Genomic DNA, 27528 nt, shown 5'->3' with positions numbered 1-27528 from the left:
AAAAGTGTTGCATTACTTATTGAACTGCCCTCGTAGTAATAAGAATAATCTTCACGAGGATTTAAAGCCACTTAGTCTTGTACAAAAAGGTGTGCATTATTCAGGAACACACATTTTCAATAACTTGCCAGCAGCCATAAAAAGCTTAACAACTAATGAAATTCAGTTTAAGAGAAGCCTAAAGGATTTATTGGTGGCCAACTCCTTCTACTCCATTGATGAATTCCTCAGTAAAACCAACTGATTTTTGTGTGTGTGTGTGTGTGTGTGTGTGTGTGTGTGTGTGTGTGTGTGTGTGTGTGTGTGTGTGTGTGTGTGGCGCGCGTTTGTAAGTACAATCTAACTTCTGCACCACTTCAGTGCAGTATTGTATGCATTGTAAATAAGTATTGCAGTAGTTGTATTACATGTTTATTACCTTATCATTCCACTTGGGACCTGTGGACTGGTACATTAGCTTATTTGTTTTAGTTGTAAATATTTGGCATGTATTGTTGTTTTTCTGACATGTTCCACATCCTGGAGGATCTCCTCACTACGGATCAATTGGAATGAAAGTAAATCTAATCTAATCTCTAATCTAATACGTATGTATAAACGCCTTCCAATGCCCACTCATGGAAGACAAGGATCACAGTCTAGCTTCAATATTATAAGTACGCCTCAGTTTGTGGATGATCTCAAATTTAGGTTTATAATCATTTCGAATATTTAGCAGTACTGTACCCATTATTGTTAAACTCATTTTCAACCAGTGATTCCCACAGCTACAGGAACACTACTTGTGACATCTCTTAGACAAAATACTTACGCAGTGCTATCAGACGAAAAGATCAACCTGACACAAACAGTGGGAAGTTTGTTTTACAACTTTCGTACCTGTATAAAGAGCTTTTCCTATTTGAGATATCTGTGAACATTGCTGCATAAGGCGATTTAAGAAGGAACTAAATTCCTTCAGCTATGACAGTGTTTAAAGAAATAGTCTTAACGGTACTAAATCGTGGTTTGTGAATCATTTACAGGCCGTACTATGCCGCATTTTGCTGGTTGGAAGGCAAAAAGCTTACTGACAAATTTCACAGAAGGGAAAGGGGGACCAAATGTCTCCCTCTGTAAGGTAATGTTTTATTTAAATGATTACAAACTCAGGTAAAACGAACAGTGAGGTTTTCAGTATAAGCACATTACTGTTGTCAGTATGATGTTGCACTGCCCAGGGCCAGTAATGATAAAGGGCCCATTTAGGTCGGGCATATTATACAGGGTGTTACAAAATGATACGGCCAAACTTTAAGAAAACATTCCTCACACACAAATAAAGAAAAGATGTTATGTGGACATGTGTCCGGAAACGCTTAATTTCCATGTTACAGCTCATTTTAGTTTCGTCAGTATGTACTGTACTTCCTCAATTCACCGCCCTGATTTCATACGGGATACTCTACTTGTGCTGCTAGAACATGTGCCTTTACAAGTACGACACAACATGTGGTTATGCACGATGGAGCTCCTGCACATTTCAGTCGAAGTGTTCGTACGCTTCTCAACAACAGATTCGATGACCGATGAATTGGTAGAGGCGGATCAATTCCATGGCCTCCACGCTCTCCTGACCTTAACCCTCTTGTCTTTCATTTATGGGGGCATTTGAAAGCTCTTGTCTACGCAACCCCGGTACCAAATGTAGAGACTCTTTGTGCTTGTATTGTGGACGGCTGTGATACAATACGCCATTCTCCAGGGCTGCATCAGCGCATCAGGGATTCCATGCGACGGAGGGTGGATGCATGTATCCTCGCTAACGGAGGACATTTTGAACATTTCCTGTAACAAAGTGTTTGAAGTCACGCTGGTACGTTCTGTTGCTGTGTGTTTCCATTAATGTGATTTGAAGAGACGTAATAAAATGAGCTCTAAGATGGAAGGTAAGCGTTTCTAGACACATGTCCACATAACATATTTTCTTTCTTTGTGTGTGAGGAATGTTTCCTGAAAGTTTGGCCATACCTTTTTGTAACACCCTGTATACAAAAGTAAAAGAGAGAGCACCACTAAATTCTACAATCCGTATCTATTGCATATACACAGAAATTACTGTTACAGTGTAAGAATGGAAGTGATTTGCCTATTTTCCAGTGAGAAAGAGCACTGGTAAACAGTATTCACTGCATTAGGTTACGTAAACTGGTGTCCCTCTGAGTTAGAATTTGTGGTCAGAGACTAAGTGTAAGGGCAATCAGTCAGATGCGGATTTTGCAACTGTGAAATACTTTCCTACATTATACAAGCAAATATTAAATTTGAACTAATATTGCGAAAATTTTGAACTTGGATAGTTTAAAATGAAAATCTTTCTGTTTATTGCAAAGGAAAACAATTGATTCTCTAAAACATTTGCTGTCATTCACAACTTGAAACAGGTCAAGTCGACCAAATGATCTGGAAGAATTGACAACGACGTATGTCGGAAGGCAGTAAGATCCCTTGGCTTTTGGTTTGGCAGTATTCAACAGCAATTTCTAGGCGCAAGTAAATGAAGAAAGGCAGCGCGTTTTTGTTATCAAGTAACATCTTCATCAATTACTTTAGTTTTTAGGTAATCTACAAGTAATTGCAAATGTTTGGTATTAACATGTAAAGGATTTCATAGACAGGGAAAGAACCTTTTCCTGGGCAACTACTTCAATAATGAGCAAAAGGCATTAAATGATCTTCATGCACATGTGTTCCAGCAGCGGTATGAAGAAAATAATAGTAATAATAGAATTATCCGATAACTTCACACTTCACAGTGGATTTTCTCAAACTAAGAAATTTGCTGAATTAGTGAAAATTTCAAAATGGCTTCATATCGATGCTATGATGCCTAGAAGAGTCTTTACATCCTGCTGACATGAGAATAACATAATCTCTGAGTCAGAAGCTTGCTTCTAGTTCACCATTTAATAGACTCGCATTTTTTCCACCGTGACTGATTTTGCAAGCTAAGCACACATCATCCATCACAGCACACTCCTGGGGCTGGGAAATGTGGCCACAATGGTCTGGTGGAACAAACTAGCACAGGTGCAATGTGTGGGTTCAGGCATTTACTTTTAAGAGGCACAAACAGATTTACTTTACCCCTGGTAACCTCAAGAGAAAGACGTTATAATCCAGAATCCGCATTGAACATCACGTTCCTTCATTACCAACTGAGCAGAGCCGGTTTACGTTGGGAAATAAGATAGTCGGAAGTCATGGTAAACAGAAATACTGTCGCCAGTAAACTTACTTACATTAGAAAATTTTATTTTATTTGACTGATAGCCATTTAAAGAAACAGGGCTCTTATTTTACTTGTACTTGATTCAACTAGAGACGTTGAAAAATTTGGTGCTGGACTGTGATTCGAAATCGTATCTCCTCTTTCAAGGATATGAATCTCTTGGAACAGTATAGTTCAATCATTTCATTTATTTTCCCAAGTCTTCTGTATGTCTCCTCCTAGGGTAAGTATGTGGGTCCGAATCCTGATCCAGTACAAAAGTGTTCATAATTTCATTTCAAGCCCTATCACGTGCACACCAGCCTGCTAGTGAAAATTAACGTGCATTTTTAATGTCTGTTCATGTGCTGCCAACAATCGCAATAGGTGTCGTTATTTCTGGTCAAACTCGCACACATCTAACTGTTGGTGAATAAGCAATTGATACTTAAGCTATATTCATCAATGATAAAGGAGGACGGTAGGTGTGTGGTGTGATTGTCGCTCAGGCACAAAAATTTGTATCCTTATTTTAGATTCAAACACCTAGCAGCTGGTAAGAAAAACCGATACGTAACATTTGATTTTACTTAGTTAATAATCCTATTACATGTTGGGTTTGTATCTCTGTCACATAACTTCACATCATGCGCTTGATCTTTAAATGCATGCACACTTTGTTACTTATGAATGGAGGTATATCAGACATCACCAATATGATTAGATTAGATTAGATTAATACTTGTTCCATAGATCATGAATACGACATTTCGTAATGATGTGGAATGTGTCATTTTCATGAAAGATTTCTTTACATACCATGATTCAATTTTTTACTCTCTCTCTCATTCTTTTTTATATTTCTATCTCTCCTCTCAAAAACACACACACACACACACACACACACACACACACACACACACACACACACACACCTTCTTTTTTTTATTTGTTTGTTGTGCAATTCAGGCCATTCAGATACTTTTGAGCATGACTGTACATACATCTAGTAAGTTTGAGAAATGCCTGCCATCAATAATTACATGATCGTTTTGGTTGCAGCTACGCTGATCAGTGATACACCATATAGCTTTATGGATCCTTTTGTGTGGGAACATAGTGCTACCAACCGCTATGTTATGTGATAGTGCAAACTGACCTACTGTGTCCATTATCATTTGTGTATTATGGAGACTATGCTTTCGTATTGCTGGATGGGAATGATCTTCCTTTCCAATCTATCCATTGAGGCCTCCAATAATTATTTTAACATCATTCCCAGGGCATCTGTCATAGGCTCTCTTGAGCAACTCATAGAAGGCATCTTTATCCTGCTCATCTGCTGTTTCTTTAGGTGCATGTACTTTGATCAATGAGTAGTTTGCAAATTGGGTCTTCAATCTCATTTTTGAGTTTCTAGATGTTATTGCAGTAAATCCACCCACTGTGTGTTTGAATTTTTGTCTTACTGCAAACGCTGTACCAAATTCACGGTTGCTGTCTGGACCATAGTAGGAAATATCCAGCTTCCCATATCAAGCACTCAGTGTCCATTCCATTGCATTTCCTGTAGTGCAGCTATGCCTGCTTTGGTTTTATCGAGCTGTTATAGCAGTGAGCTCATGGCCCCCGCCCTGTAAGCCGTCCCTGCCCTATGTTGTGTGACATACTTTGTCTGGCCCCTCCATCAAGACCACTCTGACTTGGGTGACCCTGCCAGTAGCTGCGCTACCATCGATACAGCTCTGGACTTCAACAGACCACGCAAGCCCTCCCACCTGGCACTGAAGGTGCCTCTGACAATGTGGCATCCCCAAGGAGAGAGATAAGCTGTTTAGTGTGGCTATTTGTGCACCAGATGTGGAGGGGCCATTTACAAACGGACAAATGTGCTTTGTTTTTTTTTTCTTCTTATTGATTACTTTCATTAGGTACAACAGAAACCAATAAATATTACTTAAATGTTCTGTACCACCTGCTAAAAGAGTCATCTTGACCGGGGTTTGCAAGACAGAGCAAACAACATATTTCATTATATGACAATACACGTGTCTAATAATAAGAAAACACAAGGAGTTGAAGTACAAATAGCTGATGCATCTACCCTATTTACTGGATTTGGCATCCTGTAACTTCAACAAACTTCTGCATCTGCCTGAAAAACTTTTTGTGCTCAATGAAGAAGTTATGACAGCCATAGAAGGTTATTTTGCAGAATTTAGAGAGCTGAGCTTAAGGGATGGTAACTACTCATTGGAAATGCTAGATTGGATTAATCAAAAACCAACTATGTTGTAAAATAAAATGCATTTTTTACTAAATGTCTTTCACTGCTAGGCTGAGACTATATTGCCTCAGTCCTTGTATGAGTATGTATACAACAACCAGCTGAGACCTTCTATCACTTCTATTACTTGAATTTATGTAGATAGTTGAAGAGCCTTTGTCCGCAGCAAGGATCAAGTCAAGGTCTGTCTTGAAGTGGCGGATCATGGTTCTTTCTGTTGCTGTGATGTTAGATTCATTAGGAATGATCTAGGAAGAAAGTTGAGGTGCGGTTGAAGGAGAGGAGTTTTTGGGAGGTTATCTAGTGGTGATCATGTAGGAAATGGTGGAAGAGGCCAGGGTTGATCATGATTGGATAAGAATACAAAGTAAGTGACACATGATTTAGTGTTAGCTTTGGGTTGAAAACAATGATACATGTCTGTCTCGGGTTTTGCTCCATGGGACAGACTCCTGTGAAAGGCCCAAGTGCAAAACGTAAGTCTACATTTGCCAAAGATTTCCTATTCCAACCTTTTCACTAGCAGTTTTTAACCCATCTGTGGCAGGGCCACCTGTGAAAGCACCCATGTCATTAATCCATCAACTTTGCTGTAATTACTCCAAAGCATTCTATGAGGGTATGGCAGCAAACTAACTATCCAACTCCCCAAGCTGTGGTTGGTAGTGAACTATACCACCCAGTTCTGTAGCACTCTCTTCAGCATAATGTGGTTGACTAAAAAAGCTGTTTTATAGGCCATCTGAATCCCCCTCCCCCTCCAACACCAGATTTTATGAATTGCACAAAATATTGTTATTCCAGCCCCCCCCCCCCCCTTCCTCGTCCTCCACCAAGAGAATGCCATTATAGTTACTGTGTGAAATGCATGAGCAGTTTATTTCCATATTTATCTTATCTGAACAAATACTCTGTTTCTAATGACCTTATTTTTGATAGGATGTTAAATTCTGATCTTCATTCCTTTCACAACACCCCGACCTCAGTCTCGGATACCCCTGCTCATCACCGTCTCTGTTCGCTTTTCTCTTCCCACCACATTCCATCATCTTGCCTGCATGTGATCCTCACATTCCCCCCAGTACTTTTCTGCTCTATCTTCTCTTTCTCTATATCCTGAATCTTCCTCTGTTAATATTTTCTAAGCGTAACTCTTTCCAGTTCCTTGCACAGCCTGCTGCCTTCCCAGGTAGTGGCCAGCTGCTTCAGCCACACAATTCTGCATACACTAGACTAGGATGATCCTTGCATCCTTGCTAATCTCCTCTTCAATGTTTCTTCTACCATCCTTTCTTATGTGCTTGTTTATTTCTCCATGACTATCCACTTGATGAAGTTAGATATAACGTCTTATAGTTATTTACATTTCATATTTGATTTTATACAAGTTCTGTGGGACAAAAAAATATAATAATACAAGTAAATTAAGTAAAAGTACCACTATTAACAGCTACATACTTAAATAATACCAGTGTTTGCATTAAGCTGTTAAAAAGTGTGTTGTGTTTTTTTAGCTGTGACCGTTGAGGGACATCCGTACATCACTGGTTACACCAGTCCGGTTCCAGTTCGACGTTATTTGGGATATAGTCATCTACCATTTGTGAGTGATCTAGGTATGTTTTTTAAGGTTTGCTTATATTTTTTATAAAAAAGCTATAGATTATTATAATACATCTTTAAACTTAATTTAGTTCACCATCATACTGAATTCCAAAAAAAGATCATGTTTATAATTCTCTTAATTTTCCTGTGCATATTTTCAGAATGTAAAAATGTACCCATTATGTAGCTTCAGATATACTCTGTTTTAATTTTCAGATGTATTTTATCTACAAAAATTATGTTCTGCGTCATGTGTACTTGATATTTCAGGTTTTGTATTCTGCAGTCACTTAGAAATATAGAGTTTATGCAAAATCAGCTTAGAAAAAATTAAAGTGATAGAAGGGATCAAAATAAATTTTGTAAGAGAAGACACTGGGGTAGTTCAGTAATTACAGGATGTCCAGAAATTAATGCATCACAATCTTTTTTTTAATTGCTTGGATAGTTCCAGCAGCTTAAAATTCTTCAAAATATGACCTTTCTACATCAGTACATTTTTGCCAGCATGATTTCCATGCATCCTAAGCTTTCTGGAACTCCTCAATTGGGATGGTCTCCAGAGAAACCATCGAAGTAGCTTGCACATTGTCCACCGACTCAAGGTGCTTTCCTTTGAGATCCCATTTCGGTCAAGGAAACAAAAAGAAGAAACAATGGCTGCGAGGGCCAGGTGGAGACACTAGAGCAGCTGTGGCACCATTGTCACATTGATATGGGTCAGTTAGGCCGTGACAACATAGGTGGTGTGAGCCAATGCATTGTCATGGTACAGTTACTGCGATGCGCAGAGCTCCTTCCAGACACAGGTGACTCTGTGATTGTGTCTGGAGCACTACCTTGTAAAACTGAGCAAGTCCAATATTTTTGACACAAAGAAAACACTCGTTCAGTGGACTGAATTCAGTAACTGACATGCACAAGTCACGTGGTCATCTGTTCACCATATTGTCAGGTATCCTGTGCGGGCGACCTCCTCTCGACCTTATTCATGAAGGCTTCCTTAAGCATTTGAACAGTTTTAAGTGTTATCTCGTTGGGCTTCATGCAAAACTTTAGTGTTCTCTGAAGATTTCTTCATCCTAAGTTTGATGAACCATTACATAGAGGTTCACACAACAAGCCATCCTAACCCTCTAAGAGCATGGAGGCAATTGGGTGAGTACCGAACTACCGCTAGAAAGTTAAGTGTGCCCCCCTCCCCGCCCTCCAACTGGTTCGGTCGCTCAGTGACGTATAGTTGTCACAAAAAAATTCCGATGCATTATTTGCCTGCATCATAAGGAAAGCAGAAAGTATTAAATAATCTCTCAATCTTCAAGGTGAGTTATGTTTTGTGGTGAGGCGTGAAACATTTATTGACTTCCAAACAAAAGGCACAGAGTTTTGCTAGCTTTCGGAATGCAGTTCGTTTTTCGAGCTTTTAGGGAACGGCCCCCGCGCGCGCGCGCGCGCGCTCGTTTTTCGAGCTTTTAGGGAACGGCCCCCCCGCGCGCGCACACACACACACACACACACACACACACACACACACAGTCAGCTGAGCAGGTGTTTGTGTATGGGGGGAGGGAGCCTGCAGGGTGTAGGATACACAAGCTGACTGTATTAGGATGTAAATCACTGCTGGATGTTAGCCATGTTATGTATTTTAGCAAACAAGAAAACATTCAGAAGAAGAAATCAATCGTGTGAAGTGTGGCTCTTAAAGAGAAGAAATTTCTCGCAGGCTAACTTTCTTTCAAAACTGAAATTCTCTGTAAGAGAATTCAAAAATTAGATGAGTAATGGATAAAGGCAGTTATTTGTTCTGCTATTGTTGGTAACTCCTTTACATACAAAAAATAATTAATTAATACTGATAGTCATCAATTTCTCCGCATTAAGTGGGAGCCAAGGGAAATTGTGAGGACACCTAGTCACAACCAAATCTGGTACTGCATGCTTCGACATTTGCCAGCACCATCCAAGGAAATTCTCCTCGAATGTTTTAATTTGATATGGCATCAGGCCAGTTTCCCAACTCTTGGAGAGAGGCAATGTCTCTCCTCAAACTAGGAAAGGACCACACGTGTCCCCCAGTAGTTACTGGAGTGTCACCTTAACAAACTGTGTAGGAAAGACCCTAGAGCAAATGGTTAACCATCGTCTGGTCTGGTTGTTAGAGACCAGGCAACTCCTTAACCACTCTGTCTGGATTCTGGAGATTTCAGTCAACTGTTGACAACCTCACCCTGCTAGAGGTGACTATTCGGCAGACTTTCCTATGTAAACGTCAATGTCTCGGTATATTATTTGACATCAAGATGACATACAACACTACTTGGAAACACAATAGTCTCGTGCAGCTCCATCTGTCGGGCTTTCATGGCTAGCTCCCCATCTTCATACGGTCTTTCCCTATCTAAGTGGTTTTCTAGGTTCCGTGTCAGTTACATGCTGTCGGAACATTTTGAGCAGGAAAATGGTGTACCTCAGAGCAGTGTTTTAAGTGTTATCTTCTTTGACATAGCCATAAACACTATCACATGTATGGTAAGGAGTCCTGTGCAATGCTCCTTATATGAGGTGATTTGCTATTTCCTGTTCCTCCTCCAGTGTTGCAGGAGTGACTCGTCGGTTGCAGCTTGCTGTGCAGAGCTTAGAGGAGTGGGCTGCAAAGACAGGTTTTCACTTTCCTGCAGATAAACGTGTGTGTTCATTTTAATCAATTTTTAATTTACCTGACGACTTGCATACGAGGGGTACCGTTCTACATTTTAAAGGCTTGGTGAGGTTTCTGGACCTCATTTTTGACTCCAAATTGTCATGGTCGCCACACGTGAGAGGCCTGAAAACCAGAACGCTGAAGACACTGAATATCATAAAGTGCCTGAGCCACAGGTCTTGGGGAACAGACAGAGTGCATCTGCTCCAGTATTATAGGGCTTTCACATGTTCACGGCTAGACTATGGGTGTACAGTGTACGGCTCAGTGAGTCCTTCTTACCTGAAGATCATTAGGTCGATTAGGTCGAGGAGACGGGCCTAACGGTGAGCGATCCCACTTCTGACACCAGATGTTAATGTGTTTGCTCCTTCTCCTGGAGAAAGAGTGACCTGTTGTTTCAGAGGTTTTATTGGAGCTAAATGCAGCACCCTGGCTCTAGATCTTGTCAGTGTACCTCTGTGTTGCAGCACTGGTGGAGCCTCACATTCTAGCTGTGTTGCCATGTCTTCACTATGACGAGCATTGGAGGTTGCCTCCTACAGTCAAAGCTTCTGTTAATGTGTCAGGATTGACAAAGAAGGGAAAGCAGTAGGCACCCATTGAGGTGATGAAGTTATACATTTTGTGGTAGACATGATGGTTTATTTCAGTAAAAAGTGGTTGAAGGCAGGCCTAGAGAAGCTGCTGAAACTGAATGAACTGCTGCCCAAGAGAGCAAGAGAGGAGAGCGTCTAACTGGATCGGAAGCTACCAGCAGAAGAGAGTGGATGGCGTGTCCGCTCCCGGCGGCTGGCCGCGGCTCCACCCCCACGTGGCCACCTCCAAACCCCCCTATTGGACAGCCAAATTGTAGAGGCGCAGTTCGGTAGCGTTACCTTATCAGCAACATGTGGCTTTAGCTGCTGATGGTTCAACGTGCGAGTTTCGAAGTGGTTCTGTCCGGTATAAAGCAACGTGACTTACGAGCTGAAACTAGCTACCAGGCAGAAGGTACTGGTAAACATCAATTGAAATATAAAAAAATTAAATTTTTATAATATTACATCCATTCACTAATGGCCCCCACTGTACAGTTCGCAATCATCAAGCATGTCCTTAGTGTCCTTGGATGAGATGTGTGCATTGTCAGTCTGCTACTCAGGTGTGTAGGAGCATGTCTTACAGAGAATGTGGACTGCGTCTCTGCATTTTTATCTTCTTGATCAAGGATCGTAATCCTCAACTTCATATATGCTGTCTGACAAGTTACGAAGAATATGATATGGCATAAAGTAGTGCTTTGATATCTTTCCCAATAGTCCCATTTTCCGTAAAGGTGTAAAAAGCCATACGAAGTGCCCTGGGCAGTAACTCTCTAGCTGGGTCTTGGCATTAAAATGCTGTTTGTTTTTCTCCTGGACCTCCAGGGTGTGTGTGTATGTGAACCAGTTGTCTTGCTTCTTTGGTCTTGACGATGAAGTGTTTCATGTAATCATCCTGAATATCATCAGGTTTATATGAGAATAGTGTGTCTATTGTCATTTTGGCATCATGACCATATAGCAGAAAGAACAATGTGAAGGCTTTAGTGTCTTGCTTCATTGTGTTGTATGCAAATGTCATGATGGACAGTATTGTATCCCAATCTCTCATTCGCCACCAATGTACAGTGAGTCTTGCACTTGGAAAGTGCTCTGGAAGCGTGAGCTATCACATTTTCGGCGTCTTGTTGAATTTGTACTAGAACTTGCACTTATACCATAACCACCTGCATCAGTGTGAAGTTCTGTGCTGGCATTTGCACCATACAGTGCTGGAAGAGGAGAAGATGTGCTCCTTATGGACACGGAAAGATTTTTCTTGCACCTTGTTCCAAGATAACTAGGTGTCTCCCTGCAGTACTTCGTGCAAGGAACATACCTTGATACAAAAGTCCTTTATGAACTGCTGGTAGAACAAACACATTCTGAGGAAACTTCTCACACCGTGAATGTGCCAAGAAGTTAGAAAATTTGTGACTGTGTCTTAATTTTCTTTGGATCAAAATGGATTCCATTGCCATTCACTGGGTGCTCCAAGATTTTTATTGCTTGGACAATTTTTTGTGTTCAGGTGGGGGCCTTCAGTATGAACACACTTCAGTAACTTTGTCAGGCAGCTTGCAGATGTTCTTCAAATGTCTTCAAAGAAACAGATTTCAAAGACACATTGTCTCTTTAAGGTGTCAAAGCAAGTTGTCCTCCATATATTCAGAGGTGGCTGTGCATTATATAGCTCAAACGGCATAACTTTGAACTCATAGGAGCCAGTTATGAAGGCAGTCTTTTCCCGGACAGTCTCGTCAACCTCAATTTTCCAGTAGCCGTAGGCTGTAGCCTATCTGCATGCCCGTAGTTGAAAATACTTCGCTTCTTTCAAGCAGTCTAATGTATCATCAGTGTGTGGGAAAGGGTTGACATCTTTTTCTGTGGTTTTGTTTAGTCATCAGTAGTCAATACAGTAAAGCCGAATCCCATTTTTCTTCTTTACAAGGACCTCAGGAGAGAACCAAAGACTCCCTGAAGGTTTAATGATATCATCTTGCAGTATCTTCTCCACTTCCCTCTGGATTATCCGTCATTCAGCCGATGACACCCTATACAGGTGCTAGCTAATTGGCGGATGATGCCCAGCGTTGATTCACTGTTTTGATGTTGGCTGCTTGGCCTGTCTTTTCTCCCCTCCAGATTTGAAAGCATCCAAATATTTGCGCAGAGTGGCTAACATTCGGTTACACTGTTCCTCGGTCAAGCCTTCCAGCTCTGTGTTACCTGTAGTGGTAGCAGAGCACTATTCTTCATTGATGACACTAAGCTACCTCCCTGGAATGGTTCAACTGTTCCAGCCCGTGCCGTGTCTGTCTGCGACAATTAGTGATCTCGACCATCTGCAGTTCTTACGATCGTCGCTAGCATCTAGATTTCATTTGTGAGCCTGAGTATCTTTTTGCAGTTGACAATAGTTGTATAGTTTTAATAAGATGCCTCTTGCCTATAAGAACACAGCATCATCTACAAAAAAAATTATGGAAGACAGCTTACACTTCCAGCTAAGTCATTTAAATTGTGAATAGCAGTGGTACTGTGCACTTCCTTGAGTCATGCTTCATGTTAGGTTAGCTTCTTTTGAGAAATTTTCATCTAAAATTACATACTGAATTCTGCCTGACAAGATTCCTGTATCCAGTCACATGTTCTGAGTGTGTAGTGATCAAGTGAACAGAAGTTACAGTTGTGCCTTAAAAACAGGCGTCTATGGGAATTGTAGTAGTGAAATCGTGAAGCTAAAAGAACAAATTTCAATTTTACAAAAAACTGTGGACGTTTTAAGATATGACATTTCGGATTTAAGAAACGAAAATGCTGAGCAGCCGAAAGTTCCTCGCAACATGGTGCCAATTGTAAATAATCAGTCGAATTACTCAACAAACAAGAGTAAAATTTACGAAAATACGTGTTGCGTGTGTAAAAAGTACAACACTTTCAGTGACAGGATGTGCTTAGCTTGCACTAAAATATCAAAAGTTGCGGAAAGGAGACATGCAGAATCGGAGAAATTCCAGTGTGTAGCAACTACATCTAACGAACAAAAGCAGTATATTATGCCTAAAACAACATCTAAAGCTGTGAAAAAAATTGAGAATGATTCCTCGTTATACATTACGACAAGGAACAGGTTTGATGTGCTACAAAAAGGTGAAAATTGTGAACAACAAAGCACTGGGGTAAATAAAAACTTCATAGTTTAAGAAAACAGCATAAGTAGCAAGAAACATTCATACAACAGACACAGCACTAACACAAAAAGTTCACCTAAACACAAAAAAAGAATAACAGTGTTTGCAGACAGCCATGGGCGATCAGTTGCAGCTAACTTAATGCATCAAAGTCATAATAACTTCGTAATCCAAGGAAATGTTATACCAGGTGCACCATTAACTTCAATACTTGAAAGCTGTAACAACTTACAAGATCTCACAATGAATGACACAGTTATAATCTGGGGTAGCACAAATGATGTAGCCAAAAACGAAGCAGACAAGGCATTAAATGCTATAACATCAGCATTAATTAAGCTTCAGCACACAAATGTAATCATAGTAGGGATACCCCATAGATATGATCTTGAAAGCCGGTCTTGTGTGAACGATGAAACCAGGCGAACAAATAGGAAAATAGCCAAAATAGTGAAATCTTTCCAAAACACTCAGTTTGTAACAGTCCCTGAGAACAGAGACTGGTACACTTCTCACGGACTACACCTAAATGCTAATGGCAAGGAAGAAATGGCCAGAACTCTACTTGCAGCCATCTCTCCAAAAAATCAACTAAAGCCTGCAATATCACTTGAGTGGAAGGATCCAGATGGAACTGAGCAAATAATACCACAGCAAGAAAAAATTACAGTACCAGAAATCAACCACAATGTTGTCAAGAGGACAGTAACGAACAATGGAGTAGGAAGATCAGTTTGCAGGAACAGGATATCCAAAAGTCCAGAAACACATTGTGCTCCTAGAAGATCCTCAAGACCAATAAAACCCAGAGTTCAAAGTGACATGTTTTTGTGGGAAAGTAAAGCAACTAACAAATTCCCAGGACTGGGTAAAAACAACTGGCCAAGCCAGCTAGTTAAAACAACAGAAGCTGTTGCATCAACTGCAGGCTCTTCAGCATCACTTACTCAATCAAATGTGGTGGAGTATACAACTCCAGTTACTGCAACACCAGGCAGCTCGGCAACTCCTCGGACTGTACGGAGCAGGAAGGCACCTCAACAGCTACCTTGACAACTAGACAGACAGAAGCCAGGTTGGGTAGTAGATCGAGAAATGCAAGATCGCCAAAGAACAGAAACACTTTTAGTGCCTGGATCCAGAACTTATGTAAGTGAACCAACTCAGTGCATTTCAAAGGAAGATAATCAGAGTGATCAGTTAAAAATACCTCTAAGGCTCGTGCACCTAAACATACAGTACCTTAGAAATAAGCTTAATATATTACAGGTTTTTGTAGGTGAATAGTCACCTCATATAGTAGTGTTAACTGAGCATGGATTAAAATCTGATGAAATTATTTACTGTAAACTAGAGGGCTACTCCTTAGCAAATAGTTATTGTAGACAGCAACATAAGAGTGGTGGTGTGGCAGTTTACATTAGTGAGAATCTCGAGTACAAGAAAATAAACTATCTAGACCAGTACAACAAAGAAGGCTTGATTGAAGTAACAGGCATTGAAGTCCACACCAAAGAGTGTAGAGGGGTTATGAGAAAACATAAAGTTATTGGGATTTACCATCCACCAAAGGCTGATGTAGTTAGCTTCATAGACATATTTAGTAGAGTAGTGGGACGTTGTGGTCCCAGTGACCTAACTATACTTGGTGATCTGAATATTGAGGCAAAATCTTCCAGTTTGTGTAATATGAGGTTAATAGATACTCTTAACTCATATAATCTCATAAATGTAGTAAATAGTGATACCAGGGTAACAAATTCCACATCTGGCAGAATTGATTACGTTATACTATGTAAACATATTAAAGACAGTGTTAGGTGCTGGAATATGGATTTTCACTACTCTGACCACAAATGCCAGCTTGTAGAGTATGTAAACACAAGCATCCCAAAAATGACAAAAGTTATCGAAAATAAAAGAATCCTAAAAGAGGGTAACATCCTTGCCTTAAGAAATAAATTAGGTATAGAGGACTGGGATCTGGTTTACCAGACTGAAGGATCTGAAAACAAATGGGCCAAATTCTATGATACTATGCTAAGACACTTTGACAGATGCTGCCCTGTTAAGAAAATACAAAGAGTGTTCACCCATAACCAAAGTGCAAAAACCAACAGACTGATACTTCCAGCAAATATGATAAAACTCAGGCAAAACATACAGGACCTGGATGTGTTACTCAAGTCAACAAACCTGCAGGTTTTTAAGGCCAAGTACAATGAAGCCAAGAAAATCTTTAAGAAAGAGCTTTCAAATCTAAGAAAACAGATATACAGCAGTGAAATAGTTCAATCAGACAATATAGCCAAGACCTCATGGAGAATTGTAAATCAATTTCGCAAAGCCACACCGAAGCCAGAAACTGAAATTTTAATTATAAGACATGAAGGAAACACAATTAAAGATCCTAATAAAGTCTGCAATGTTTTCAATAAATACTTTATATCTGCAGCTGTTAGTCCAATTAATGACACAGTTGTGAGTAGTGAGGTAAAGCTCTGTCCCTTTGAAGAGCCACCTTTTGAATTCAAACAAGTAAGTGAAAAAGAAATAGGCAGGATAATAAATAACCTAAAGAATAAGTTCTCATCTGGATGGGATGGTTTGAGTAGTATCGTGATTAAAAAAAAAAAGGAATTAGTTAAAATAATCACCCACCTGGTAAACTGCAGTATCAGAGAACATACATTTCCAAATGTACTGAAATGGAGCACAGTTAAACCAGTGCATAAAAAAGGGTCCAAGGAAGAGGTTTCAAATTTCAGGCCCATATCATTAATACCTGCCTTCAGCAAAGTATTTAAAGTTGTGCTGCTGACACAACTTAGTGACTATTTCTTGAAAAATAAGTTCCTAATAGAGACACAACACAGATTCCAAAAAGATCATAGTACTATCACAGCAATTACGGAATTTCTTCACAAAACGTATGGTGCCCTTGATCAAGGAATGCAAACAGCTGGCATATTTGTAGACCTTACTAAAGCCTTTGACTCGGTAAACCATGAGTTACTTTTAAGTAAACTTGAGTCATACAATGTAAATGCTGCATCCATGCAATTGCTGGCTACATATTTATTTAACCGCATGCAGTGTACAAAGCTGACTTACAAAATCAATAATCAGATCATTAATTTCCAGTCCAAATATGAGACAGTCACACAAGGTGTACCCCAGGGCTCAATTTTGGGCCCTTTCCTTTTCCTAGTATACATAAATGATATAAAGCAACCTTTCAACTCCCAATTGGTAACCTATGCAGACGATACCTCACTGTTATTTCTTGGTAAACAAAATGATGAGGGACTACAGCAAATAACTACTTATTTCCAAGATCAAGGTTTGAAAGTTAATATCAGTAAATCTAATATCAGTAAATCTCAGTTATTGCCATTTAAACTTACAAACTCACACCAAACCTCTATCAGTAACATAGGTGGAATTGAAGTAGTGGACTCAGAAGGCTGCAGATTTCTAGGTATTCACCTAGATGAAAATCTAAGATGGGTAAACCATATCAAATTTTTATGCAATAAAATCAGCAGTTCATTACATCTAATCAGCCAGTTATCAAAAGTAGTTCCACATCAGACATTAAAAACAATTTATTATGGAACCATTTTTGCACAGATTAATTACGGGATAGAGATATGGGGTTGTGCTGCCGACATACATATGAACAGAATATTAACCCTACAGAAAAGAGCAATCAGAATTATCCATGGATTAGGGTATAGAGTTTCATGCAGGGAAATCTTTGTTCATCATAAATACCTCACAGTCTACTCACTGTATCTTTACAAATTAATTGTATTTTTTGTGACACATCAAAACAAAGAAACAAAGTGCTCTGGTATGCATGCCTATAATACAAGAAATAAAGACTGCTACTACAGACACAGAACAAAATTAAAAACAACGGACCATAGTCCATGCATTAGTGGTCACATATGGTACAACAGATTACCGAACTCTATAAGGTGCCACAAAGGGAACTTATTCAAAGTGAAACTGAAACATTTCTTGATTGACAAGTGTTTATACTCTTTAAGTGAATCTGATGTGACTTACCAAACGAAAGCGCTGGCAGGTCGATAGACACACAAACAAACACGAACATACACACAAAATTCAAGAAGCTTTCGCAACAAACTGTTGCCTCATCAGGAAGGAGGGAAGGAGAGGGAAAGACAAAAGGATGTGGGTTTTAAGGGAGAGGGTAAGGAGTCATTCCAATCCCGGGAGCGGAAAGACTTACCTTAGGGGGAAAAAAGGACGGGTATACACTCGCACACACACACATATCCATCCACACATATACAGGCACAAGCAGACATATTTAAAGACATATTTAAAGACACTCTTTGTCTTTAAATATGTCTGCTTGTGTCTGTATATGTGTGGATGGATATGTGTGTGTGTGTGTGTGTGTGTGTGTGTGTGTGTGTGTGTGTGTGTGTGTGTGTGTGCGCGAGTGTATACCCGTCCTTTTTTCCCCCTAAGGTAAGTCTTTCCGCTCCCGGGATTGGAATGACTCCTTACCCTCTCCCTTAAAACCCACATCCTTTCGTCTTTCCCTCTCCTTCCCTCTTTCCTGATGAGGCAACAGTTTGTTGCGAAAGCTTCTAAAATTTTGTGTGTATGTTCGTGTTTGTTTGTGTGTCTATCGACCTGCCAGCGCTTTCGTTTGCTTGTAAAAAAATGCTATGACGTTTGCAAAAGACACCAGTTGGTGTCTCCATGCAAAAAAAAAAAAAAAAAAAAAAAAACAAGACTCGCTACTTTAATAGAATTCTAAGACCAGCTTGAGAATTTTGTCAGTATGTAACTTGGGTAATTTAGATGGATAAGTGTCAAGTCAGCAGTCAGATTGGATGTAATCTCTCAGCCACTCGTGTAAACTTAATTGGGCTTGCTGCTTTAACAATATATTAGTCCTGTAACAATGTGATGTTTGACCATATTTCATATTACACTTTAAATAATGGAGTAGGCTGGCTGAGTTATGTTACAAGTTGTAGTAATGCAATGATTCACAGGGTGTATACGACCTGGGAGATCCGGGAAAAACCCGGGAGAATTTTTTCATCCGGGAGAAAACCGGGTAAAACCCGGGAATTGTCCAGAACTCCGGGAATTTTTCATTGTATTAGTTTTCAGTTAAATTTTTGTGATTTTGACTGGAAAGAACCAATACTCTAACAAAGGATATTACTGTATCCCGCTACAGCAGAATAATACTGCAGCAACGAAACATGAACGAGAGAAAAAAAATAAAATAAAATAAAAAATAAAAATAAAACTTAAGTTGCTAAGGAAATGCGCCGTATACAACAACAAAACAGTGCTCATACAAGCGTCTGCCAACAGCAAAGCGTGCCAAAGGCTTTAGGAAGACAATGCAATGCCTTATAACAACAGATTGCCTCCGATGAGCATGACATGACAAATGTTTAAATTAATTAGCTTGAGCTGTTGCGAGCGGACTCTTGAGTCGTGTATGAGTAGTACCTTCTCCCGCTTCTGGTTACAGAGGTGTGGCTTAATATTGCCCCGGTTCGGAAATATAGTAAATCTGGGGCTGATGCACAGAGCAGTCTGAATTGAGGTGGTGAGTCTCCACATGACCTGTGAGTTTGTTGTTTCCCCTTCGTTTATTGCTCTTACGGTAAATGTTAAGAAACGGATTTTTTAGGCCGGGAGCTAACAAATGAATTGAAATACGTTCGCATAATTACGAAAGGCTAAAATATATTATTAGTTTCAGATTTTATTTCCACCTTTCTGACAATCAATAATTAATCACCTCACAGAACAATGAAGTTATTTTTGCCGGTGTGCTGAAGAGATTTGGCTTAAAATTAATCTTTTCTGCTGAGGCAGTCAATTTATTTGAAACGAATTGTTTAATTGGCTAGTTTCAACTGTTCGCTGCATTTCAAGTGCACGTATGGCATTATGCCGTAATAAAAAACCAAACATGAGATAATACAGTACTGGTACACCAAGAATATTTACATACGAATGTGCATTTTAAGCCGAATTCTGCGTTTTAGTATGGTTCACGAAATTCCGACGCCCCTGAAGTATTGTCTGATGCCTTTTTTTAATGACATATGTAAGATCTTTTAATGTTTTACACGTACGAACATATGGGCTTCCTGCGTCATCATAGCTGCGCAAGCGCGGTGACGCCTGTTATCTGGTGCTCTCTCGCAACTGTTGAAACGAACCTGTTTCTAACAGGTCGCGGGAAAATATTGCGAATGGTAGTTTGAAAAGCGTTACATTAAAAGCAGATTTCCTTTTACGCAAGATGAACTATGTGTGAGAATGTACGATGAATTTCTTAAATCACAAAGCGTTTAATTCTCATTTAAAAACCAACTCTTTGAGGACGACCATTTAGAAGAATTTCGAGCCCAGAAAATCAGACATTTACGGCGTTATTAAAAATTTTACTGGCACATTTGTGTCATGTTCTTAAAGTGTAACACGCGCAAAAAAGATCAACATTATACGTGGAAGCTTAGCTTCTCTTCCAGCTTATTAATCTTCGAGACCAATATTATATGTGAATGCTATGTATATTAATTTAAACCATTAACTTTTCTTATTTGTATGTTCGCGCTACTGAAGAGTGATCTTGCTATTGGCTTTACTACATCACGTGTCCTATGCTGCCATCAGCTGGCGAGATCACGTGACATGAGCTACAAAAGCGCATCGCAATCTCAATTTCAAAGTTTCAGAAAGTAACATGCGGTGTCTGGTGGAATTCATATTTAAACCTTCGTAATACGAAAATATGCAGCGTACGTGTTGCCGCAGATCAAAGGTCTTTCAAAATGTGTTTTTCCGCCCTGAGTTTCATTTTCTAAAGTGCCGGGAAATTCTACTCCGGTATATAAAACCATAAACATTCCAAGGATTGATGAGTTTTACTGTGCCGAGGAATAGTATACTGTCACTTAACACGGAAAAAGTGTATTTTTAACCGGGAATGGGAATATTTTTCCTTGTCCACGTATACACCCTGGATTCACCATCTCAAATTGGATTGACAAAAGACTATTCAGTTTGCAGACCACACAATCCTGAATAATATTTTGCACATACTTTGTACGCTATACTTCTTGACCACAATATTATTGCATTTGGGCATTATTGGAAACATGTGGTGCTGTTATGGTAAACAAGTACAGTGGTCACTAAGGAAAATACATCATACTGCCAATGCTTTCAGGTCAGTTGTTATCATATACCAGGGTAAGTCAATTATTATCCACAAAGTAGCTATAAAATTTTATTGTAATCAAATAGGAAACTTACAAGAACATTATTTTTCGACATAGTCTCCTTGCGTTTCAACGCACTTGGTCCAATGTTGTACAAGCTTCCTGATGTCCTCATAAAAGAAGGTTCTCAGTTGAGCTGCGAACCAGGAATGCACTGCTTCTTTCACTGTTTCATCCGAGGCAAATCGACGGCCCCTTAATGCCTGTTTGAGTGGCCAAACAAGTGATGGAAGGGGCAAGATCGGGACTATATGGAGTATGATCCAGTACTTCGTTTCTGGAGAGTTTCAGCAGTGTGGGCAGCAGTGTGCAAACGGGCATTGTTGTGCAACAACACGACATCTTTTGACAGCAATCATCTGCATTTGCTTCGAATGGCAGTCTTTAGCCTGGCAGTAAGCGTCTCACTGTAACGTACACTGTTAATTGTTGTGCCCCTTTCCCTATAATGTTCCAGTACTGGACCGCGTGTGTCCCAAAAAACCGTAAGCATCAGTTTTGCTGTGGACAGTTGGGTCTTCAACTTTTTCTTGCACAGTGAATTTGGATGTTTCCATTCCATGCTCTGCTGTTTACTGTCTGGCTCGTAATGATGGATCCATGTTTCGTCACCAGTAATGATCCTGTCTAAGAAGTTGTCCCCCCTGCTACCATAGTGATCCAAATGTTTTTTTGCAGGTGTCCAAGCACGTTTGTTTATGCAACTGTGTGAGTTGTTTTGGGACCCATCTTGCACAAACTTTATGAAACCCAAGTCTGTTGTGGATGATTTCGTAGGCAGAACAGTTACTAATTTGCATACGATGGGTCACTTCGTCAATAGTTAATCGTCTGTCTAAGAGAATCATTTCACGTGAATGCTCAATGGTTTCTTCATTTTTGGCGGTAAACGGTCGTCCAGCTCTTTCATCCTGCGTAACACTTGTGCGACATTTTGGAATTTTTCAATCCATTCATAGACGCTCCGTTGTGGCAAAACACTGTTCCCGTAATGTACCAAAAACCTTCGATGAATTTCGACCCCTGATATGCCCTCCGACCAGAAAAAACAGATCACTAGACGTTGCTCTTATTTGGTGCAAATAGACAGCGGAACAGCCATGTTTAACAGCACTGCAGTAATAATGAAACGAACCTAGCAGCTTGAAAATTGCAAAGATATAACAACAAATAAACAAAGCGTGCGTCATCAACGTAAAATGACAGTATTACCAAAATAAACAAGAATGTAACTAAATTGTGGATAATTTTATTTATTCATTTATTCATCCGTAGACAACTTGTGTTCTATGGATGTCGTCAACTGTATACATGGAATGAGTCTATACATAATAGTACTTCTGGTAGTACATATTTCTATGGTGCAACTTAATTGTTTGTACACAAAACAAATACACACCAATCTTAGTTACAAATAAATATAAATTTACAAATGTATTCTTGCATGGGTTACACAAAACAAATACACACCAATCTTAATTACAGATAAATATAAATTTACAAAGGTACGCTTGCATGAATTGAGGCGAACACATGTCATTTACAGTATTCTTTGACAGTATAGTAACATTTATCTGCTAAATAACTTTTTGCAGCTTTCCTAAAGGCATGTATTCCAGTTTCAGCTTTGAGCTCCTCGGGAAGTCTATTATACATTTTTATTCCATTAAATAATAAACTATTTTGGGTTTTTGTTTTGTTTTTTCGTATGAGATGCAAATGGTGGCAGGATCTAGTCCAGTGTTGGTGTATAGATCTGTTTTGTGTGTATTGGTCAATGTGTTTCTTTATATATATCACAGTCTGAAAGATGTATTCACATGGTACTGTCAAGATTCCCATGGTTTTGAATAAATCAGTACAGTGAGCTCTCTTGCTGCTTTTTGTTATTATTCGTACAGCCCTCTTTTGCAGCTTGAAAATTGCTTGTATGTTCTGCACATTTGTACCCCAGAAGGTTATGCCATAACTAATTATTGAATGCACATATGCAAAGTATGTAGTCTTAGCACATGAACTATTACATACTGACATAATTATCCGGAGTGCATAGCAAGCAGTAGCAATTTTCTTTTCTAGTGCTGCAATGTGGTCAGTCCAGTTAAGCTGTGAGTCAACATGCATTCCTAGGAATTTTGTGTTTGTGACACAATCTATAAGTTCATCTTTAACTTTTAGGCCTATGCTATTATGTTTTTTATTTATGTGGAAATTAATACTGTTTGTTTTTTTAATATTGAGGGTTAATTTGTTGCTTACTACCCACTTGCATACATGATCGAGAGTTTCTTCAGCTTTGTCTCTCAATTTGTCTGGTGACTCATCACTGATAAGGGTGCTGCTATCATCTGCAAATCGTATTGCTTCCCCGTATTTGACACTCTGGGGAAAATCATTGATATATATTAGGAAGAGTATTGGCCCTAACACACTTCCCTGAGGGACTCCTATGTTAATATGTTCTGGTTTGGAAATGTGTTTTGTCAATCTGCTGAACTTCGTTTGTGAGATCTCTACACACTGTACCCTATTTTCCAAGTACGATTGAAACCAATTATTTACTGTTCCCCTGATTCCTAGTGCCTCCATTTTGTTTAGTAGTATTTTGTGGTCTACCGTGTCAAATGCTTTGCTAAGGTCAAGGAATATGACTGTTACATGTTCACCTTCGTCAAGTGCTTCTAAGACAAAATTTGTGAAGTGAGCTACTGCTGAACCTGTGCTTCTTCCTGGCCTGAAACCAAATTGTTCTTTACACAGTAGGTTGTACTTGTTTAGGAAATCCATTAGTCTCTTTTTCATTATATTTTCTATTACCTTGGAAAAGGATGAGAGTAATGAGATGGGCCTATAGTTTTCTATATTTTCTGGATCGCCGTTCTTAAATAGAGGCAGGACTTTTGCACATTTTAAGTATTCTGGGAAGCAGCCTGCAGTGAAAGATTCATTTATGATGTGTGCCAAAGGATGTTGTATGTTGTCAATGCAGTCCTTCAGTAAGCACACTGGCACTTCATCTAAACCTGCTGATGTTTTATTCTTTAGATTCTTCACAACCATCCTTACTTCTTCTGTAGAAGTCGGTAACAGTAACATTGAGTTAGCCATATAGTTCAATTTTTGTTCAGGCTGTTTTTTGCCAAACTTTTGCTGTAGCTTGGTAGCAACACTGCTGAAGTACTCATTTACAGTATTTGCTAGTGTATTTGGGTTATGTATAATAGCACCATTATGTTTAATTTGAATGTTTACTGTTTTTAATTTATTACTGTTTGTTGCCTGTTTGGTAACAGTCCAGGCTGCTTTAATTTTATTTTCTGCCTTTTCTATAATACTGTCATTGTGGGCTTTTTCTGCATCTCGTAATACTCTTCTGTATATTCTTTTGTATGTGTGGTAGTAGTTTAGGAAACCAGGATCACTATGGTAGTTTTTTAACCTGTTCAGTTGTTTGAGTGTTGCAGAGGATTTCCTTATTCCTTTGGTCACCCAGGTATTTCTTTTGTGTGAGTGTACTGCAGTTTGCACCTTTGGGAATGCTTCATCAAATCTGAATTTAAATAGTGACATGAATTTAGAAAATTTCTTATTTACACTAGTTTTCACAACTTTCTTTATCTATGTCTGTGATGATGTGATCAATTGTTGATGGTGAGTTTTTGGCTATCCTCGTGGCTCTGTTAACTAATGGTGATAACTTATAACAGCGCAATATATTCAAGAATGAGTTACAGAATCTATCTGGGTTTTGTGTGTTTATATTTAAGTCTCCACAAATGAGTACCTTCCCTTTAGGATTCGAAGCCATGTCTAGAATCTGGATTAGTTTTGCAGTAAAAGTATCTATATCACCACTGGGTGAACGGTAAATACATATTATAGTTAACCTTTGTGCCTCATCTGTCTTGCTTATCTCTATGGCTGATATTTCTATGTGTTTTTCCTCACTTACAGAATTAATATCATTTCTAATTTTATGGGCAATTCCTTGCTTAACATATATACATTATCCACCACCTCTAATGGTTTTTCTACTATAATGACATGCTAGTATATATGAGTTTAAATTTATTAATGTTATTTCAGTTCCTCTACACCAATGTTCAGTAATGCATGTGACTGAACTGTTTAAAGTTTGTAGTTCCACTTCTAATTGTTGCACTTTGTTTCTGACAGATTGTATATTTTGATGAAAGACTGAGAAACGAGCACAGCTTACCTTGCCTGTATCTTTTGTTTGCGTTTTGTTGACAGTGACTGATGCTTTGCGCCGGTTTGTCCCAGTTTTTTTCTCCTCTTGGTGCTGAACCATAAAAAATCCTCCTTTGGAGTGATGTACTTTCTTGTCCTCTGGCTCTTTCTGATGGGGTGTGGTTTAGCTGGTGGCTTCTCCATTGGTACTGTCGTTTCTGGTCCTACTGCTGTTGTTGGCTTTGCTGTTGTCTGTCCCACTGTTGCTGTGTCTCCTGTTCTTATTGTTGGTGGTGGTGGTGGTGAAGGTTCTGCTGATGTCAGTTCTGCTGCTGATGAGATGACTGCCTTTGTTGATTTTTCTTGTATTGTGGAATGTTCTATTACTGATAGTGGTATAACAGTTGTTTTTGTGTTGAAGGTGTTTTGAAGTAGTTTTAATTTCTTCATTATCATGTTCGCCAGATATTCTTTCCCAATACTGTTTAAGTGTAGTCCATGTTGTGTATGGAATCTACGACCTATATTATTTATATTAACACATTTAACATTTTTAAAACATCTACAGATTTTGGCAAACTGATAGTTGGCTTTTTGTATTTCTGTATTTACACATGATTGGTTATCCAGATCGTGCCGATGTGGTGTATTCACGATTATCACGTTTGTATGCGTGAGGTTCTTCAGACACTGTTTAAGATAACGTGTAGCATTTGCAGTTTCATTTTTATATACATCGTTTGAACCTCCAACGAGTATTACACAGTCTTTATCGTGTAGATTTTTAACCTCTCTAGATTCAGTCGTTTTTATTATTTCCGCTAGTGGGGCTCCCGGTTTTACTATGCTACACAAACTTCTATTAGTTTTCTCTTTAATTTTCTTTGCGAGTTCACGGCCATGACTATCTGAAAGCATGAGTATTTTATAATGCGAGTTATCTGTTACAATGTTTTTCGTTTGAGTATCTGTTTGTATCGGTATTTTGTGACGTACTTCAAGGTCATTTTGTACCAGTATTGTCTCATGAAGTTCATACGACACTTTATCGCTGTTTCGAGATTTTTTGATGTGTTTAGACTGTTCACTGGTGGTTTTAGGCCTACTATCTTGAATGTTTTTCTTCCCAAGCGACTCGTAACGGCTCGTTTTACCCTCGCTGTCTACAATTGCGAGTACTTCAAACGAGTTTTCATGCACGAAATTAACGTTGTGGTCATTGTTCACACGGTTTAACACTTGTTGTTTTTAAACGTAGCTTGGTTGTTTTTAAACGTAGCTTTGTTCCAGTTTTTGGAATCAGGCGAAATGTTTTGCACTGAGTCCCACGTGTAGCACGTACCTTGTTTTGATCGGAGATCATAATTTTCTTTCTTGAGCCATGAAATTTCTTTACGAAGCACTTCGACAATTTTCTGTAGGCTGATAATACGTTCATTTAATTTTGTTGTAACACCATTATCATTCACATAATGACTGTTTTTCACAACGGAGCTGTAATTTTCGCGCACAGGAATATTACGAACACTTGAATCTGTCGCCATCTTTACTATGTAATAATTGACTTACCGTCATACAGTCATCCCCTACACATGATAAGCCGATCAAAGTGACCTCACTTATTTAATTATTTATTTATTTCGTGTTCCATAGATCCATATGCGAACATATCCCTGGATATAGAACAAGTCAATGTTTTTACAGATTATTGTTTTGTGCACAGATACATTGATCTTATCATTAGATTAAAGAAACTGTGAAGTTTAGCATATACCCATACACATTAGTTACGATACAGGACATCTTAAAGAATATACAGTCATACATAAATTTGGGTATTGTTCTTAAGTTATACAGGCGTCATATACAGACATACATAAATTTGGGTATTGTATTAAGTTACACTGTACTTACAGAGTATGATTAATCAATTGTAGAGGTCACACAGTAAGGTTTAAGCACAAACAAGAGATTCTATGCATTTTTGCTAAGAAATTCATCAATACTGTAACAAGATTCATCTAAAAGGAACTGCTTCAGATTTTCTTTAAACTTTGACATGTTTCCAACCAGTTCTTTACTGTGCGGTGGGAGGGCATTACAAATCTTGGTGCCACTGTATAAAACCCCCTTCTGGACCATGCTTTTCGCTTTTAGCTCATAATGGATATCCAGTTTCGTTCGGGTGTTATAACTGTGGTATGAGCTACTGATTTTGATTAAGTTGCTATTTTTTGAAACAATGCACATCAGGGAAAAACTATATTGGACAGGTGTTGTAAGGATTTGTAGAGCTCTAAACAGATCCCTGCACGAGTGCCTAGGATGTACTCCACACATAATTCTTATTGCTCGCTTCTGTGCATGGAACACTTTTTTTGCTGTTGGTTGATTTCCCCAAAATATTATACCATAGGCCATAAGTTGGTGAAA

General features: G+C 39.0%; 1 protein-coding gene across 6 annotated transcripts in view; it reads left to right on the top strand.

Moving 5' to 3' along the window:
• Positions 1–27528, top strand: part of LOC124721943 (biotin--protein ligase) — a 439412-nt gene that overhangs the window by 146086 nt on the left and 265798 nt on the right. For all 6 annotated transcript variants that reach the window (XM_047247106.1, XM_047247104.1, XM_047247103.1 and 3 more), the window contains one exon: positions 7052–7153. In XM_047247106.1, coding sequence (XP_047103062.1) covers positions 7052–7153 — 102 coding nt within the window. The remainder of the gene's footprint in view (positions 1–7051; positions 7154–27528) is intronic.

This window comes from Schistocerca piceifrons, chromosome X, assembly GCF_021461385.2.
Source record: "Schistocerca piceifrons isolate TAMUIC-IGC-003096 chromosome X, iqSchPice1.1, whole genome shotgun sequence".
Classification (NCBI taxonomy): domain Eukaryota; kingdom Metazoa; phylum Arthropoda; class Insecta; order Orthoptera; family Acrididae; genus Schistocerca; species Schistocerca piceifrons.
The sequence above is the reverse complement of the archived record's forward strand: the minus strand, read 5'-3'. Positions and strand labels throughout refer to the sequence as shown.